Source organism: Trifolium pratense, linkage group LG1, assembly GCF_020283565.1.
Source record: "Trifolium pratense cultivar HEN17-A07 linkage group LG1, ARS_RC_1.1, whole genome shotgun sequence".
In the NCBI taxonomy this organism is placed as follows: domain Eukaryota; kingdom Viridiplantae; phylum Streptophyta; class Magnoliopsida; order Fabales; family Fabaceae; genus Trifolium; species Trifolium pratense.
Genome location: NC_060059.1, coordinates 6,817,903 through 6,835,022, shown reverse-complemented (window position 1 = coordinate 6,835,022; position 17,120 = coordinate 6,817,903). Strand labels below are relative to the sequence as shown.

The 17,120-nt window shown below is 31.8% G+C and overlaps 2 protein-coding genes across 2 annotated transcripts; both read left to right on the top strand.

Moving 5' to 3' along the window:
* The first annotated feature begins 3,799 nt into the window (after window positions 1–3,799).
* On the top strand, window positions 3,800–5,711 carry LOC123903939 (probable membrane-associated kinase regulator 6). Its single transcript, XM_045953663.1, has 2 exons — window positions 3,800–4,848; window positions 4,980–5,711. Exons 1-2 carry the CDS (start codon window positions 4,182–4,184, stop codon window positions 4,991–4,993), a joined length of 681 nt encoding a protein of 226 aa, XP_045809619.1. The 5' UTR covers window positions 3,800–4,181; the 3' UTR covers window positions 4,994–5,711.
* Window positions 5,712–11,282: 5,571 nt separating this feature from the next.
* LOC123913080 (cell division cycle protein 48 homolog) lies at window positions 11,283–16,320 on the top strand. Its single transcript, XM_045963684.1, has 14 exons — window positions 11,283–11,470; window positions 12,066–12,187; window positions 12,295–12,383; window positions 12,468–12,519; window positions 12,631–12,695; window positions 12,827–13,323; window positions 13,402–14,004; window positions 14,126–14,261; window positions 14,351–14,470; window positions 14,602–14,742; window positions 14,828–15,399; window positions 15,521–15,656; window positions 15,745–15,864; window positions 16,198–16,320. Exons 1-14 carry the CDS (start codon window positions 11,283–11,285, stop codon window positions 16,318–16,320), a joined length of 2,964 nt encoding a protein of 987 aa, XP_045819640.1.
* The last annotated feature ends 800 nt before the right edge of the window (window positions 16,321–17,120 follow it).

Sequence of the window (17,120 nt, the reverse complement as noted above, 5' to 3'; positions counted from 1 at the left end):
AGTACAGAATCGAATAATTGTTGGTAGCCTCTTAAGTGTGAACATCATTTCAACCAGGACCCACTGTGGATAGTTTTGGAATGAATGCACGTGGTTTGCAAATTGCGTATAGCCACATTTTACCAGCTAATGAGCTGGTTGTCACGATTCTCCATTGTGAAATCTATCTGCAACTGTATTATTCTGTCAATTTATATCAAAACTACTTCAGCCTATATTTGGGGTCCTTGGTGCTTGCTAGAACAGTGTAACATTCTTTTCAGAATTAGACGGCATTAATGATAGTTGTATTTAGTAGAAAATACATATTGTCTTAAATGGGGACATAAAACTGGGGACCAATTGGTTTTAAGTCATTTGCTATGCTGGCTTACTAACTTGTGTCCCAGGAAACTTTGTTCTTGTTTACTTTATCAGACAACCGCAGGGTCCCTTGTCTGCTATTTTATAATTTCAGAATTTTGCTTTATAAAGCCATTTCGTTCATTTTGGGATGACAATGACTTACCCTTTATATACATTTATTTAGGGGGTATTTTGGTCTGCAACTTAATCATTTTTGAGAGCGCAACTTAATTAATCATGTGATAGCATTTATCATGCAAAAGTTTATAAATATATTGTTAAGTCACACATCAGTTGCGAGATGACCTGAATATGTGTTTATAAGTGAGGGCAATCCTCACCTTACAAAACCGGCTTGTAAGGTGAGGATTGTCGTCACTTATAAACACATATTCATTTTTTATTACTAATAATAATATAATATTTACTATTTATTTACAACATATATTACTACTACATTATAAAAATATAAAGCTCATAAATTTATCGTTTAATTTACTTTTGTATAAATGTATTCAAATATAAATTATTGTACATTTACTTAAAATCAATTTGTCACTCTAGGACTAATATGTTTGTATAGGTAAGTTGACAAATTATTTCTGTGTTTCAACATTTGACGTGTGCCGGCTGGTGAGCTAAGGACATTGGAGGAGTTATAAGGAGGAGGTCTCAGGTTTGATCCCGAAAAACTAACATAACCACTAACTTTACATTTACCTTGTAAATTTTCTTTTGAAATTAGTTGTTTTGACAAATTATATTTTTTTTGGTGGTGAAAAAAATAATTATCATCTTTTTGGTGGTATGCCAGGATCACATTTATTCACCATGATTTTGCAGAAGTTACGTAGCGTAGCTTTTGAAAAATCACGATGGATCACCATGATTCTGGCATACTCACCGTAATACGAATCATACACTATGATGTTGAAGAAAAATTATGAAAAATGACCACTTTTATGTACTCTTTCGAATAGTTATACAAGTAATTATATCATGAGATACTTCAAATAAAGTTGAAAAAAGGTATCCCAAACACAGTTTTTTGACAATAACAAAATGATATTCATTCATTCAAATTGATAGATTACATCAAATACAACCACGAAATCAACATCGCTAAAAACATAAAGGATGAATCTGCGAACAAAACTCACAGCATCCGAGTTAATAGCATACAACGGCAAAATGCCTACAACAAATAATATGATAAAGTTAAAGTCACTGAAGTATCCATGCCTCCGGATCTGCAGCGTTGAAGCCCAAATCATTGGTTGAATCTGTAATTGACTGAAGCCGATCTTTTCAATAGAAATCAAATGAACACCGCAACAATACGGGACAACAAAAACGTCGCACAAGACGACGAACAACACAACGCCGCACTCAGACGGTGAAATCACAAAAAAGAAAACACAAAAGAAAAACTTGATCAATGTGAAGATCACTTATTTAAATAAAAAGAAAAGGAAAAACAATTATGAGGGGTGATTTTGGGTCAAAAATTGACCCTAAAACCACCCCTCCTTGGTAGATCAAGAAAAAAAAAAACTAGGTTAAGGTGGAGGTGGCGGCTATGAAGAAAAGGAGACAGTTGAAACCTGAAAAAGAGGTTATATGCAGCACCTCTCAGCTGTTAGTGGAGGAAAAAGCCTAAAAATTCCATACTGTAAAAAACTCATGATAGCTTTCTTTATTTTGACTAGAATCTTTATATCCTCATGATAGTTATTCTTTCGGATTTAGGATATGTTAAACACTTAAACTTGTTGAAGGACAGCAATAGTGCCACGTACACCAATTGGTGGTGAAGTTATGATGTAGCTTATCAATTTGTGTCTTGACTTTTAAAAAGAGAAAGAACATGTCCATCACCTTTCAGTACTACATTTGTTCTTGTGTTTGTGAATTGTGATTTATTAGTGCCACATGGCACTATGCAAATCCATTTCTTTATTCGTATTTTTGCATTTTATTTGAGATTAAATTAAATCTTAGTTTTATTTTGCATTTTAAGTTTATAATTTATAATAAGAGATTAAATATTATGCACAAGGTAAGTTCTTTTACACTAACAATCCATCACAATTGTTCCATTTATAGTAATTAATCATTCAAGTAATTTTAGAGAGTAAATTTACTCTAGATAAATTTATACTCATTGGGTGGGGCGTGGTAGCTCAACTAGTTTGAGCTAAGGGTTAAATGAGTTAAAGAGTTAAAAGTTCAAGGTTCAAGTTCTGAAAAAAAAATCCATACTCATTAACTCTTCTATTAATTTCTCTGCTTTTACACTCTTACTGAAACAATAGTGTTGTGTACCTTATACATATAATAATGGTTCAATCAAATATTTTATCAGTGATTGTATAGGTTACATGCACATAATACATATAGTACAATTATTTTATAATTTAGGTTCAGCCTTATGTTGCAGGCTTGGAGAGCAGTTGAAATGTTATAATCAGAGTGATGAAATCACCATACATAGTGGTTATATCCATCCAAATACTAATATTACACAGAACAAAAAAGACAATAGAATAACAGAACATAAAACTTAAATATAATCAACCATATTGCACATTTAGTTTATATAGAATATTGATTTAATTATTGATAATTGAGCATGTGTAATTTGCAAAGATTCCCTTTGATTGCTTTTTAAGCTTTTAATTTACTCAACAAAAGCTTAAAGGCAACATTGTAATTCAATAAAAGCTGGCTCTTATTGGTTTTTCTGAATTTCTATTTACCATATATATATATGAATAATATGAATGTACCTCTTTCTTGACTGTGATTTTCTGATTTGATAATTAGACCAAGTCCAGAAACAAACCAACCCCCTTTATGAAAAATTTAAAGCAACAAATGATTAAAAAGGAAAGGTGAGGCTAACTAACGATGAAACATGACATTATGAGTATGGTGGGGGGCTCACTTTTTTTTTTTTTTCTTTTCTACTTTTCTTATTTCCAATTATTAAAACTTGTGGTCTCTATCAACATTACTTTGATGTTAGTGGAGTTGGACTAAGAGTGTTCATGGTTCGGTTTAGGAGGAAAACCGAGTCAAAATAAATTGGTACAAAAGTTCGGTAAAAAATGAACCAAATTGTTAATGGTTTGTTCTGAGCCGAATTACTATAAGGGTTTGGTGTATCGGTTTTGTGTTTTCAAACTGGACCGTTTCTGAATTGAAACAATTCTTTGGAAACATATTTGTACCAGATTTCTATTGTTTATCTGGTACTAGGACCATTAAAAAAAAATAACTAAAAAGGGAATCTCACTGTTAATCCAAACAAAACCACACTAAAAATAATCGAACGGTGAAGATAGTTCGCGAACTGATCTGAGTCCAACTAGTTCAACTCAGTTTGTGAACGGTCAGTCATAGTTTGATTCTTTTTAGTGCTGTTTATTTTTTGTTTTTTTATAATAATCCTAACTGGACTCGAATCTTTTAAGAAAGATCTCGGAAACGAGTCTCGTGGATTAAAAAAAAAAGTGATTGGGAGGAGAGACTCAGGTTTAAGCAAGGTCTCTTGCAAGTCAGGTTTTTTGACGGAGATTAGTCATCGACAAAGTAGATGGATATTTCGCACAATAAAGTGGCTGCTAAAAGAAAAACTTATTGTCTGTTGCAAAGCCAGCCACATGACCAATTGTTGGAGAGAGATTATATATAAGGGGTGTTATGTGTGTGTACAAGTCAATATATATGTGCATAAGAGAAGTGTCTTCTCTAGCTATACACCTACCTTCTATCCCCTTGTTTTCCACTTTCAAATTTGAAAAACATTCCTTGAGAGAAAACAACTTGCAACTATGGAAACTTCACAGCCTCTTTCCATTGAAAGTTTCTCTTACAGTTGGTTAGTAAACCTAAAGCCATCACTAGAAAGCCTAGATAGTTCCTTTAGAACAACTCTTGATGCATATGATGAAGCTTCCTTCATTGAGATGGATCCAAGAATGCCACCATCTAAAAGATTCTTCAAGAATTTACATGATTCAAACAAATTTGATTTTCAAACTTCAGAATCCCCTCTTAGTACTCTTGTTCATGCAGATGAACTCTTTTCAAATGGTTACCTTATGCCTTTCTTTGTTGAATCTTTGAAAATGGAAGAATATGAAGCCTTAGAATCCAATACAACTCTCAATTCATCTTCAGATGCAACAAAAGGCGTTGTGGTTCATCTTGGTCATGCTAGATGTTCTTCTTTAAAAAGATGCAGAACACTATCAAGAAGAATATTTCAGAAGTATCTAAATTTCTTAAGGCCTTTATGTAGAAAATTAAGGGGTCATAAATCATGTTCAAATAATGAAACTGTTGCTAAAAGAAGTGATGCTCTAATGAATAGAAGATACTATAATTCAGAATCATCTCCAAGAATTAGTGTAGCTTTTTCTGCAGATGATTGGAGAATGTCTTGTGATTCTGAAAGCTCTATACATGAAGCTGTTCTACATTGCAAAAGATCCATTGGTATGTATACATATTTAGAACATAAATATTCCATCCCAAATAAATTATAAGGAAATTTTAACTGGATTTTTTTTCTAGAATTATGTATATTTTTTCTGGTGTACTAACATATGACATTTCTTTTATGACAGAAAGAATGAGTTAAGGATGCTGCATAGTGAAGAAATGAAGATAAATGAGATGGGATTAAATTTGATTATGTCTTAGCAAAACTTTTTAATCCTATGATGAAAAACAGATGCTACTTTATTGTTGATTTTTTGTAGCTAAGCTTTTTTCATTTCTTTTAGAAGCTTTTTATACTCTCTCTGTTCCAAAATATAAGTAAAAATTGGTCAACAAAAGTTGATGTATCTGGTGTAAAATTTTGACCAGATACATTAATTTTTGCTGACCCATTTTTGTTTATATTTTAAGATGGAGAGAGTATTTATTTTATTTTTCAATTGGTGGCATGATATGGTTCAAGTCAATGGAATAAGATAAAATGGAAAGATGAAGAAACAACAATCCCATGTGATGTGAAGAAGTATGAGACCAAATCATCGTCAGCCACTCATGTTGTCTCCATGCTTCTCTGCTTAAAGGATATGTGGTTGGTGTGTCATTATTCAAAGCATTCAAAAATTTCCAAAAAAGAATGAAAAATTCTTTTTTCATTTTTTTTTAATAATCTTGTTGATAGGGGGAGGAACACTTTTGCTGCCGATAAGAATCTGCTTTTTCTTTTTTTTTCCCCTTCTAATTTAGTATGTAAAGTTCCTTCAATAATTAGAAGTGTAAGCTAAAAGAATCCTTATGTATTTATTTATTTATATAAATAAATAAATATACTTATGAGAAATGTTTTCTGAACAAAAAAACCAATTGGTGACATTGTATTTTGTATAATTAAAATACTACTGCTCTATCATAAAATATAAGAAAAAATGAATTAATTTATTTTTATGTATTTAGTTACAAATTTGGATCAATCTCAATTTGCGTAAAACACTATAATCTACTACATTTTGACTACATGATTGTGTACGGTGTCAATTAGAGATGTCAAATTTTGTTTTTTTGTGTTTGCATATAATTTGCCGCAATGAAAGATTTCTGATTTGAAATTGAACGGTTTGGATTACCCTTAATAAAATTAAGTAAAAACGATCTTGATAATTAATTTAAAATTTGACTGTTTTGATGAAGCAGGAAATCCAAATCCTACTTTATACACCCTACACTACATTGTTGATTTCTTTATACAAAAGACAATCCATTGATATGGCATACCATGGTTAAACTAAACTATTCTAATCTTAACTAACATCTTAGTGATAAGAATATATAACCTTAAAATTGATCACTAATATCTTAGCGGACCTCAAACAAGATTAAGCATTATCTTTCGAAGAATTCGAGTTCGATTTCTAGGGAAATAATATTTGGCTAGACTTATTTTTTTTTTTGAAGAAGAAGGTAAATTAGCCCACTCAAATTGGCGCCAGAGAAAATCGAACCTCAGACCTCAAGAGGAATACACTCTCAGGTCTCAAGCCAATACAAATGCACCAACCCAAATGGGTTATTGGCCAGACTTACTTAATTTGCAGCCGAACTCTAGATTATCGGGATTCCATTCCTCCGGAACCAAAGGGTTACCACAAAAAAAAAAAGGATAAACTATCATCATTGAATCAGTTGTCAAAAAAAAAAAACATTAAGAACAAATATAGTTCATAAACAATTCAAAAAGAGAATTTCACCAAAATCATCTCAATTCATTTTCCTAATAAGATGAATAGCTAAGTTTCGGTCCATTGTTAGGGATGAGTTGACTTTGTTTAAAATTATTAGTATGAATTTAATGTTAAAGAACATAAAGTTCATAGAATTATAAGAGTATTATTCAACATGGAATACGGTTGGTAGATGATAAAATTTCAGTCTCTTGGGTTGACTTTCTCCTTTTTTTCTTCCAAGATGGTCTGGCCATTTAATTTCTGTTGGTCAATGCATGCCAGAAGAGCTCCAAAATCGTGTTAAAATTTAAAAATCCTTTATACATTACGTAAAATAGAGCCTTGCAATATGAGTCATTCGCGTCATATTGCGGCGCGAACAAAACTCACAGGATTGATCTCTAGGTCTCGCAATCTAAGTTGCATGCTTTCAGATGCGAGCGAGATTGGACATTAAGGTGAGCTTTCAACAAATCAACAACATTGGTCGTAATTCGAAGATGGTGGATTTTAAAAAATGTACTTTATTCAAATTAACTCTAGTTAAACACTAATACTAAGCTCATAGAAATTAACTGAGGGTCCGTTTGGATTGACTTATTTTTGAGCTTATGAAAAATAGTTTATGTAAATAAATAAGTTTTTATGCTAATTCATAAGTTCTAACTAACAAAAATTGTATTTTCATAAGTTTTTTTCTTCATAAATTATCTTCCTTCACAAGCTTATAACAATACATAAAAATTATTTATTTACATCAGCTGTTTCACATAAGCTCAAAATTAACTCATCCAAACATGCCCTAAAAATTAACTAAAAAGATATCTCACAAGGAACGATCAAATTCCATAGCATTTAAATTGTACTTTTTTTTAATGAGCATTTAATTAAATTGTATTTTATCAAATCAAGACATTGAGTTCAAGTGAGTGAATATAAGCTCCCCTAAGATGGATTGTTCGGAAAAACCCAAGTTTGATTCCTTATAAAAATAATTCTTTGAAAAACTTTTCTAACCTCGCGATCGAACTCTGAATTTTATCAAGAGATAGAAGTACCATTGTAAATGTTATAGAATCAACACTGCAAGTGCCAAGTGGATGAATACAATTGAATTATGAGACTGTGTACATGAACAAAACAATCAAGGGGACATAAATGCATGCATATGTTGTCCATAGCAATTGCTTATATATGCAAGAGAGATAAACTTTAAGTCACAAATAAAGCATTATATAATAATTATCTTCATATATATGCTTACCAAAATATGTGCATGATTTAACTATCTAATCATACAATGCATCAAAATATTCAAGAGAGTTCTTTGCATTTGGTCATTTCAATGTATTGTTTTTAACTCACTGGAATTATTATCAAATTATTATAGGTCTCAAATTGGATAAGAGAGTACCAAAAATTTGGAAACTAGTAGCTATATTTGGATCAAGAAATTTCAACCACTAGTTAATCATAATGAAATGTTCCTAATATTTATTAGTACTTTAATGCATTATATACTTTGTTCACTAAAGATTGTTAGCATATTGACATGAACATGAATAAATGTTCTGTTCAAAATTTGAAATAGGCAAAACTTGACCAAGAATTTTCTTTGATGGTGGTTGCTTTGCTGTTACCAACTTACCATTGATTTTGATTCAATCAATCTTGAACTAGTTTGCGCACGTTGTTTTGTTTTTTTATGAAGATAAATAAATTATGTTTCTTTCAAAGTTTATTAAATTTATTTTTGAAAATAACTTTTTTCAAAATATAAAGATGAGAATTTTATTCCTATGTTTTGTTTTAAAAGAAATGTGTTTGATTAAATTTAAATATTTCTGGAAACTTTTATAATATATGTAAATTGGTAAGTTGCATGAGTTTATTCTCATGCTCATGACTCATGAGAATTTTTATTTCCACCATTTTTCTTTGGAATTTTTTTCTTCTTTATCTAGTATATTTAGTCGAAACATACATGACTGAATCTGAATGCACTAAAATTATTGAACAAAGTTTCATTTACAATTATAACAATTGTAACATAGTAAATTAATATATTCAGCTGAAGGCAACTAGAGAATTTCTAAACAAATTAATAATAAACACGATCAAGCTAAATCTTTCTCGAGAAATTCAAGTAGAACTGTCAAAGGGGCCGGCCCAGCCCGTCCCGTTAACTTCATGGCCGGCCTGCTTAGCCTGACCCGATAAGCAAAAGCCTTCATGGCCCGATGGGCCGGCCAACTAATTTTCATAGTATTTTTTTTTAAAAAAAAAACATATTCTACTAAATTTATGTTATACTTTTCAACTAAATCTTTAAGAAGATCATTTGTATCCCTATATTTTCTCACATAATCTCCCAAACAACAATATTTTCCTCTTTATCCTCATCAAACAAACAAAAGAATCTCTAACAAATAATCTCATTCTAATCCAATAAGTTTTTTGTCATATTATTATTATTATTACTACAAAAAAAAATTCCAAGTTTTATATCTTGCATTCATCCATTGTAATTTAAGTAAAAAAAACAAAAATATAGAAAGAATATAAAATAAATACAATAAAAAGATGATAGCATTAAAATAACCATATTCCGAGTTTTATATCCTTCGTTGTAATTGCACAAAAAAAAATTTAAAAATAAAATAAAAAGATGATATGCTTAAAAATAAGAATAAAACAAATTATAGATAGGAACAAAACACAAATAATAACAATAAAACAACAAAAATAAAATAAAAAATTATATATGAATTTATGCATAAAAATAGGACCAAAATATAACAATAAAATATTATAGAATTTTTTTAAATAATTTTTTTAATTCTTTAAGGGGCCGGCCCAAAAGCCTGTGGGCCGGCCCATGACGGCCCATAAAAAGCCTAACCCGATAAGGTCCGGCCCGATAAGGTCCGGCCTCCCTTTTATGAAATCCGACCCGTGTAAAATAATAGGACTAATGGACCGACCTGATAGCCCGACCCTTTTTGACAGCTCTAGATTGAAGCATAGCCTCGATCATCTTCCTTCCGGCTTTATCTATCGCACCTACGTATCTAAAAATCTACAAAAGAACTTGAAACAAACATACCCAAAGAATATTTATAAATATTAAAAAAAAAATAGTTACAAAGGGTATTTGTGTTTACTTTTCTCCGAAGACATCGTGCGCTTATTTTTTTGATGTGGATACAATACGGATTATTCACCATATAAGAATCTTGACCTTATAATAATAGTATAAAGGTCTTGAATCAAAGAGGAAAAATTGAAGAAAAGTCAACGAACCCTAAGAAAATTCTACATGAAAAAAGAAAACATACAAAATGAAATTAGATGAGAATTAATTAGTGGAAAAAATGATCGTCTCGTTTCTGATTAATGATAAAATTGAAGAATAATATATCTTCTTGATATAGATCTTGAAGGGGTTTGTGAAAGAATTTAGGGTTAAATATATTTTTGGTCCCTATAGTTTCACAGAATTTTCGTTTTAGTCCCTGAAATTTGTTTTCACATTTTTTGGTCCTTGAAGTTTCATCACTCAATGTTTCTAGTCCATGCCCTCCACATGGGTTAAAGGGTGATGTGTGGCAGTGCCACGTCACTGCCACATGTTTTTTTATTTTTTTTGGGCTTGCCATGTCACTGATCAGTTTTTTTAAAAAAAGAAATTCCATATTATTTTTTGGCAATCTCATTCCCAATTAAAAAAAAAAACTAATTTGTTAAAAATTTGTTTTTTTAGTTGGTTAATGTTAATAATTAACAATACTAAACTTAGCAAAAACAACCATTAGACACAACACTTTTTCCTCTATATATGTTTATTAAGTTTATTTTGTTTTTGTGCTTATAAAAAAGAGTTTATTTTGTTTTTTTATAGTTAAATTAAATTAAATTTATTTTTTAGTAAAAATAGGTGGCAAGTCTGTTAAAATTTTAATAGCTAGGACCAAAAGTGTTAATGGAAAAAAATGTAGGATATTTTTTCACCGTAAAAAAAATATAGGGACTAAAAACGTATTTAACTCATTTAATTATTAACATTAACAGACTAAAAAAACAAATCCTTAACAAACTAGTTTTTCTTTTTTTTTAATGGGGAATGAGGTTGTAAAAAAAAAAAAAAACTGGAAAAAAAATTGAAAAGAAAAACTGACAAAAAAAATTAAAAATAAAAGAAAACTGATTGGTGAGGTGACAAGCCAAAAAAAACGTTTTATTAACAAACTCACCCAAAAAAACATAAGACACATACTTTTTTAGCAAACAAAAATCTTTTATTAACAAACTTACTGTAACAAACTTATCGTAACAAACTTACCGCTAGTTTATAATAATATCTATTTTAAACACAAATCTAAAATATATTTAAATCTAAAATATTTAAAAGATTGTACAAAAAAAAATTTAAAAGATATTTAAACATTGATTGGCAAAAAAAAATGTAAACATTATTCTCGACAATATAAACGGGCTATAAAAACAAACTTCACATTATGAGTCAGTCACAATCACAATAGCAAATATTATATATATAGTAGACTCATAACAGTGTATATTATTGTTGCCGCAAGTGTTTATGCATAGGTTTTATTTGTGAGAATCGATAGTCATTGTGTTAAAAGTTGCAAACTTGGATTCTATTACCTTTTCTTGCGTTACAGGAAGAGAAGGTAGTGATCGATAGAGATGGATGATAAAGCTGTGTTATCTATCTTAGGTGTTTTTACTGGGTTGACTGTGGGTGTGGGAATATGGGATACTATTAGATGCCGTCGTAAATATGATGACAAGACGATTGTGATGGAACTCATGAAACTAGTCAATGAAGGAAAGGATAGTGGAGTCACATTCAAGGACTTTCCTTATTTCTTAAGGTAATGTCAACGTGTTAGGTTATTTACTTTCAAAGACTTTGTCTTTATTCTTTTTCTAGCTTTTTGCAATTTTCTGTGTGATATGATGTTAAGAAGTCCTACATCGGATTCAAGATGGCCCGAACATAGGTTTACAAGTAAGAGCCATCATCAGCTTACAAACTGGTTTTGTAAGGATGAGTTAGCTCAAATCTGATATATATGATGTTCGGTCTTAAGTATAAGAGAAAGTTTGGTCAACAATAGTTGATGTGTTTGATCCAAATTTTGAATCAATCAACGTTTTCTTATATTTAGAACCAGAGAGTATTCTTTTGTTAGATTCGTGTGCGCCAAATAAATCTTATATTTGTTGATCACTATATCTTGGTATTATATATTCAGCTTCTATTTTAAAAACATAAATCTTAACAACATTGTAGTTTCATGAACTATGGACAATCTTTTAGCATAATGTCACATGTGGAATTGGTCTAGCCTTGGAGGAATTTGATGTGAAAAACTATTTTCCTGATTCATACATATGCCAAGAACAACCTTTGTTTTTCCTGATTAACTCTCCACTTATGTTTCCATATGATGATTGAAATTACAGTGAAAAAATCAAAATTTTGTTGACAAGTGCTGGATATGTTCATTTAAAACAACATCGTTTAACCGAGCACACGCGGAACCTTTCGCCAATAAGCCAATCTATTTTGCTTTCTGGACCTGCAGGTATATTATTATGTATAAGTTCTTCCTTGTAATGCAAGAAAGAAAAAAAAAAACTATTTCTGTTTTCAAATCATACAACTAACACTGTTGATATTTTAATTTTGAAGAATTTTATCAGGAAAATCTCGCCAAAGCTTTAGCACATTACTTTGAATCGAAGTTACTGGTTCTCGATGTTAATTACTTCTCTTCGGAGGTAGTGTTTTACATCTTTCCACTTCATTTTCTCTGATTTTTGTGTTATATATTTAACCATACTTTTCATGTTTTCCTTATAAAGTTGCAGAAGAAATACGAATGGCCTACAAAAGAACCAGTTAGTTCAACTACAGGTACTAAAGGAAGTTTCTGAACATGATATTTCTTGATTTATATAAGTACTTGTTTCGGTGTTTATTCGTTCATGACTTCAAAATCCTTACTGCTTCCGTTTTTGTTTTCAGCTCCTTTGAAGTGTACAAACAGCTTCTGTTTTGATGAAAATTGTTTCCTAGATTCACTCTACAAGGTGATTATATCACTGAATGCTTTTCAAAGCTCCAATTTATTTTGTATCAAAGAAAATATCATAGTTGATGAAATTTTGGTGACATTGTGTAAGTTCAGTTTTAACAAGAAAAACTATTGCAATTTTTTCAGGTACTGGTTTTTATATCAGAATCTGATTCTGTTATCTTGTACATCAAGGATGTTGAGAAGATCTTTCTTCATTCAAATAGGATGTACGGATTGTTCCAAAATCTATTAAAAAAACTTTCAGGTACAGTGTTGGTACTTGGTTCTCGGACTTATGAGTCAGAAGATAAATGTACAAAAGTTGATAAAAGACTCACTATGTTATTCCCTTACAACATTGAGATCAAACTGCCTGAAGATAAGACTCATCTCAAAACCTGGAAAGACCAACAAGAAGAGGCCGTGAAAAAGACTCAGTTGGAACATAACCGAAACCTCATTACTAAAGTGCTTGCAGAAAATAACATTGAATGTGAAGACTTGAATTCTATCGTCCATAAAGACATTATGAAACTCAGTGATCTCATCAAAGAGATCGCGGCATCTGCAATTTTTTATCAATTAATGGAGAACAAAAATCCAGAGTACCGAAATGGAAAGCTAATTATATCTGCTGAGAGGTAAATTTCTTGGCAATGGTTGGTTATGTAACTCTTAAGAGAATTTGTTTTCTGGTTACTAATATTGGACATATGCAGTTTGTGCCATGTATTGAAGGTGTTCCAGGAGGGTGAAAGTAAAAAAGATTCAAAGGAGCCTGACAATGCCTATGAGAAGTGCATAAGACAAGAGCTTATCCCTGCAAAGGAGATAAAGGTGACTTTTTCAGATATTGGTGCATTGGATATTGTTAAAGCATCACTTCAAGAAGCAGTTATGCTTCCCCTTAGAAGACCAGATTTATTCAAAGCTAATGGAGTTTTGAAGCCATGTAAAGGTGTATTGCTTTTTGGACCTCCCGGTACAGGAAAAACAATGCTTGCAAAGGCAATTGCAAATGAAGCTGGAGCAAGTTTCATCAATGTCTCTTCGTCCACAATCCAATCAGTGTGGGACGGACAATCTGAAAAGAACGTCCGAGCTCTGTTTTCACTAGCAGCAAAGGTTGCCCCGACTATTATTTTCATTGATGAAGTTGATAGCATGCTTGGACAACGGTCTGCAATGAGAAGGGTTCAAAAGGAATTCATGTCCCGTTGGGATGGACTATTGTCAAAACCTGATGACAGGATTATTGTTCTTGGTGCCACCAATATGCCATTTGACCTTGATGAAGCAATTATAAGGCGGTTCCAGCGCAGGTAGAACCACGATCGTTGATTGCTCCTGCTCAACTTCAATATTATTTTTTTTTTCTTTTCATTTGAACAAGGACAGGCATTCATTATCTTCATCATCTGCGTTGATGTTAATTTTGAGCAGGATCATGGTTGGTCTTCCGTCTGCTGAGGACAGGGAAATGATCTTGAAAACTATCTTAGCTGCGGAAAAACACGAAGATATAGACTTCAAAGAGCTCTCAACTATGACAGAAGGATATAGTGGAAGTGATCTTAAGGTTCATTTTGTTGCTCATTCTCTATTTATTATTCCCTACTTCTGGTTTGTGGTTAGTGATGATATATTGACCTTAATTTCTGTAAACAGAATCTGTGCACGACTGCAGCTTATCGCCGTGTTGAGGAGCTACTGCAACAGGAGAAGGATAATCAAGTGGTTTCCCTGAGGCCTTTAAACATGGAAGACATGAGACAGGCAAAGAATAAGGTGAATTGGACTTTAAGCATTTATATAAAAAGCGCTTACGCTATATCCATTGAATTAAGTTGTTTATCCAAACAAACAAGGCACATGTAGTTGATTGAGGTGCCTTACCCTGTAATTATGTGTAAATACAGGTGGCTGCAAGTTTTGCTGAAGAAGGATCAATGATGAACAAGTTGAAGGCATGGAATGATATGTATGGAGAAGGAGGGTCAAAGAAAGACAAAGTTTCTTCAAAATGGTCAAATAAAGACAAAGTTTCTTCAAAAGTAGATGTATGATCAGTTTCTAATTTTAGACCTTTATATTTAACTCATTTCTGTTTGTTTTGCAATGCCGTTAATTTATGCATGCTTGCAGAGATCTTGTGATGACACTGACTTCGAGGAGAACATAAGACAAGACCTTATTCCTGCAAATGAGATAAAGGTGTCTTTTTCAGATATTGGAGCATTGGATGATGTTAAAGAATCACTTCAAGAAGCGGTTATGCTTCCCATTAGAAGACCTGATCTATTCAAAGGTCACGGGATTCTGAAGCAGTGTAAAGGTGTATTGCTTTTTGGACCTCCCGGTACAGGAAAAACTATGCTTGCAAAGGCAATTGCAAACGAAGCTGGAGCCAGTTTCATCAACGTCTCTGCGTCATCCATCATTCACAAGTGGTTCGGACAATCTGAAAAGAGTGTCCGGGCTTTGTTTTCTCTAGCAGCAAAGGTTGCCCCAACTGTTATTTTCATTGATGAAATTGATAGCATGCTTGCGCAGAGGGGGTCTGAATCTGGAAGCAACACAATGAGAAGCATTAAAAATGAATTCATGTCCCGTTGGGATGGACTATTGTCAAAACCTGATGAGAGAATTATTGTTCTTGGTGCCACCAACATGCCATTTGACCTTGATGAAGCAGTTATAAGACGGTTCCAGCGCAGGTAGAACCACGATCGTTTATTGCTCCTGCTCAACTTCAATATTATTTTTTTTTTCTTTTCATTTGAACAAGGACAAGCATTCATTATCTTCATCATCTGCATTGATGTTAATTTTGAGCAGGATCATGGTAGGTCTTCCGTCTGCTGAGAACAGGGAAACTATATTGAAAACTATCTTAGCTGAGGAAAACCATGATGATATAGACTTCAAAGAGCTCTCAACTATGACAGAAGGATTTAGTGGAAGTGATCTTATGGTTCATTTTGTTTCTCATTCTCTATTTCTTATTCCTTACTTATGGTTTGTGGTAGTGATGATATATTGACCTTAATTTCTGTAAACAGAATCTGTGCACGACGGCAGCTTATCGCCCCGTTAAGGAGCTACTGCAACAGGAGAAGGATAATCAAGTGGTTTCCCTCAGACCTTTAAACATGGAAGACATGAGACAGGCAAAGAATAAGGTGAGTTGGAATTTAAACTGCTCACTTCAATTGTTGTATAGTTAAGGCTTGTCTTGTCTCTATTAGCTTATTTAAGCTTATCTACTGACATAATCACTTGTGAGACTTTTTGGAAGAACTTATGGAAACAACTTTTAACATGTCCATAAATTGTTTTAATCTTATTTCTATAAGCTCTCTAGGACAGCTTTTAATGACAACTTATAGTTTATACATAAGCACTTGTATAATAAGCGCTTACACTGTAAGCGTTGAATCGAGTTGTTTATCCAAACAATGCATTTATACTTGATTTGGGTGGCTTACCTAGATAGGTGTATGTGTAAAATACAGGTGACTGCAAGTTTTGCTGCAGAAGGATCAATGATGAACAGGTTGAAGGAATGGAATGATATATATGGAGAAGGAGGTTCACGGACGAAAGAAGCACATAATCAGCTCAGTTATTATATTTAGATTGATACATGAGATGAGAATAATCGCTTACTCGAAACTTCAACTTGAGAGATAAACTGTAAATTTAAATATCGCTTGAAGTAGCATCTCAATACATGTTATTAGTTAGAATCAAGTTGTCTACAGTACCCCTTGATAATTTGCAATTTGAATTGAAAAAAATGCATGCATGCAGTAATGCAGTCAGGACAAATTTGGTTGATCATGATCAAATAGTCCAAATTTAAAGCAGATGTAATCTTTTATTTTAAGTTGCTTTAAATCTAAACTTTTGATCTTGATCAGATGACTAGACTCGTCCTGAACTGCAGTATTGCATGCAGTTTTGACCGCATGTAATTCAGGTCCGATAACTTGAGTATATTTATCTAACGTTTAATGAAAATAAGCCACATAAGTAATAAAAATATCTTTTTTTTTAAATAAAATAATCTTTAATTTGTTTGAATACAATTAATAAAACTTATTTTTTATTATTATAAAATAACTTTTAACACTTGTTAGTAAAAAAAACTTTTAACACTTGTTTTCTCTCTCTTGTTTAATTTTTTTATTATTATTTGAGAAGTTGCCCTTAACATTTTTTTATTTGAAGATTTTTCTAATTATATTTAAATTATAATTTTTTTCTTTTAATCAAACAACCACTTGAAAAGAAGATAGAAAGAGAAAAAATTAAAAATATTTTTTAAGTGGCTTGGATTGAGTTGATGAAGATGAAGAAGAATGGAAGAAAGAGGATGAACATTGCTGCCTTATGAAAGAACTAACATTTTGCGAATAAAACAGATGGAAAAAGA

Excerpts from the sequence above, each read along its gene's own strand:
- LOC123903939 (XM_045953663.1), top strand. The coding sequence starts at position 4,182 with ATGGAAACTTCACAGCCTCTTTCCATTGAAAGTTTCTCTTACAGTTGG.
- LOC123913080 (XM_045963684.1), top strand. The coding sequence starts at position 11,283 with ATGGATGATAAAGCTGTGTTATCTATCTTAGGTGTTTTTACTGGGTTG. Across the intron at positions 15,657-15,744 it reads TTAGTGGAAGTGATCTTATG|AATCTGTGCACGACGGCAGC; the intron begins GTTCATTTTGTT and ends TTCTGTAAACAG. Across the intron at positions 15,865-16,197 it reads TGAGACAGGCAAAGAATAAG|GTGACTGCAAGTTTTGCTGC; the intron begins GTGAGTTGGAAT and ends TGTAAAATACAG.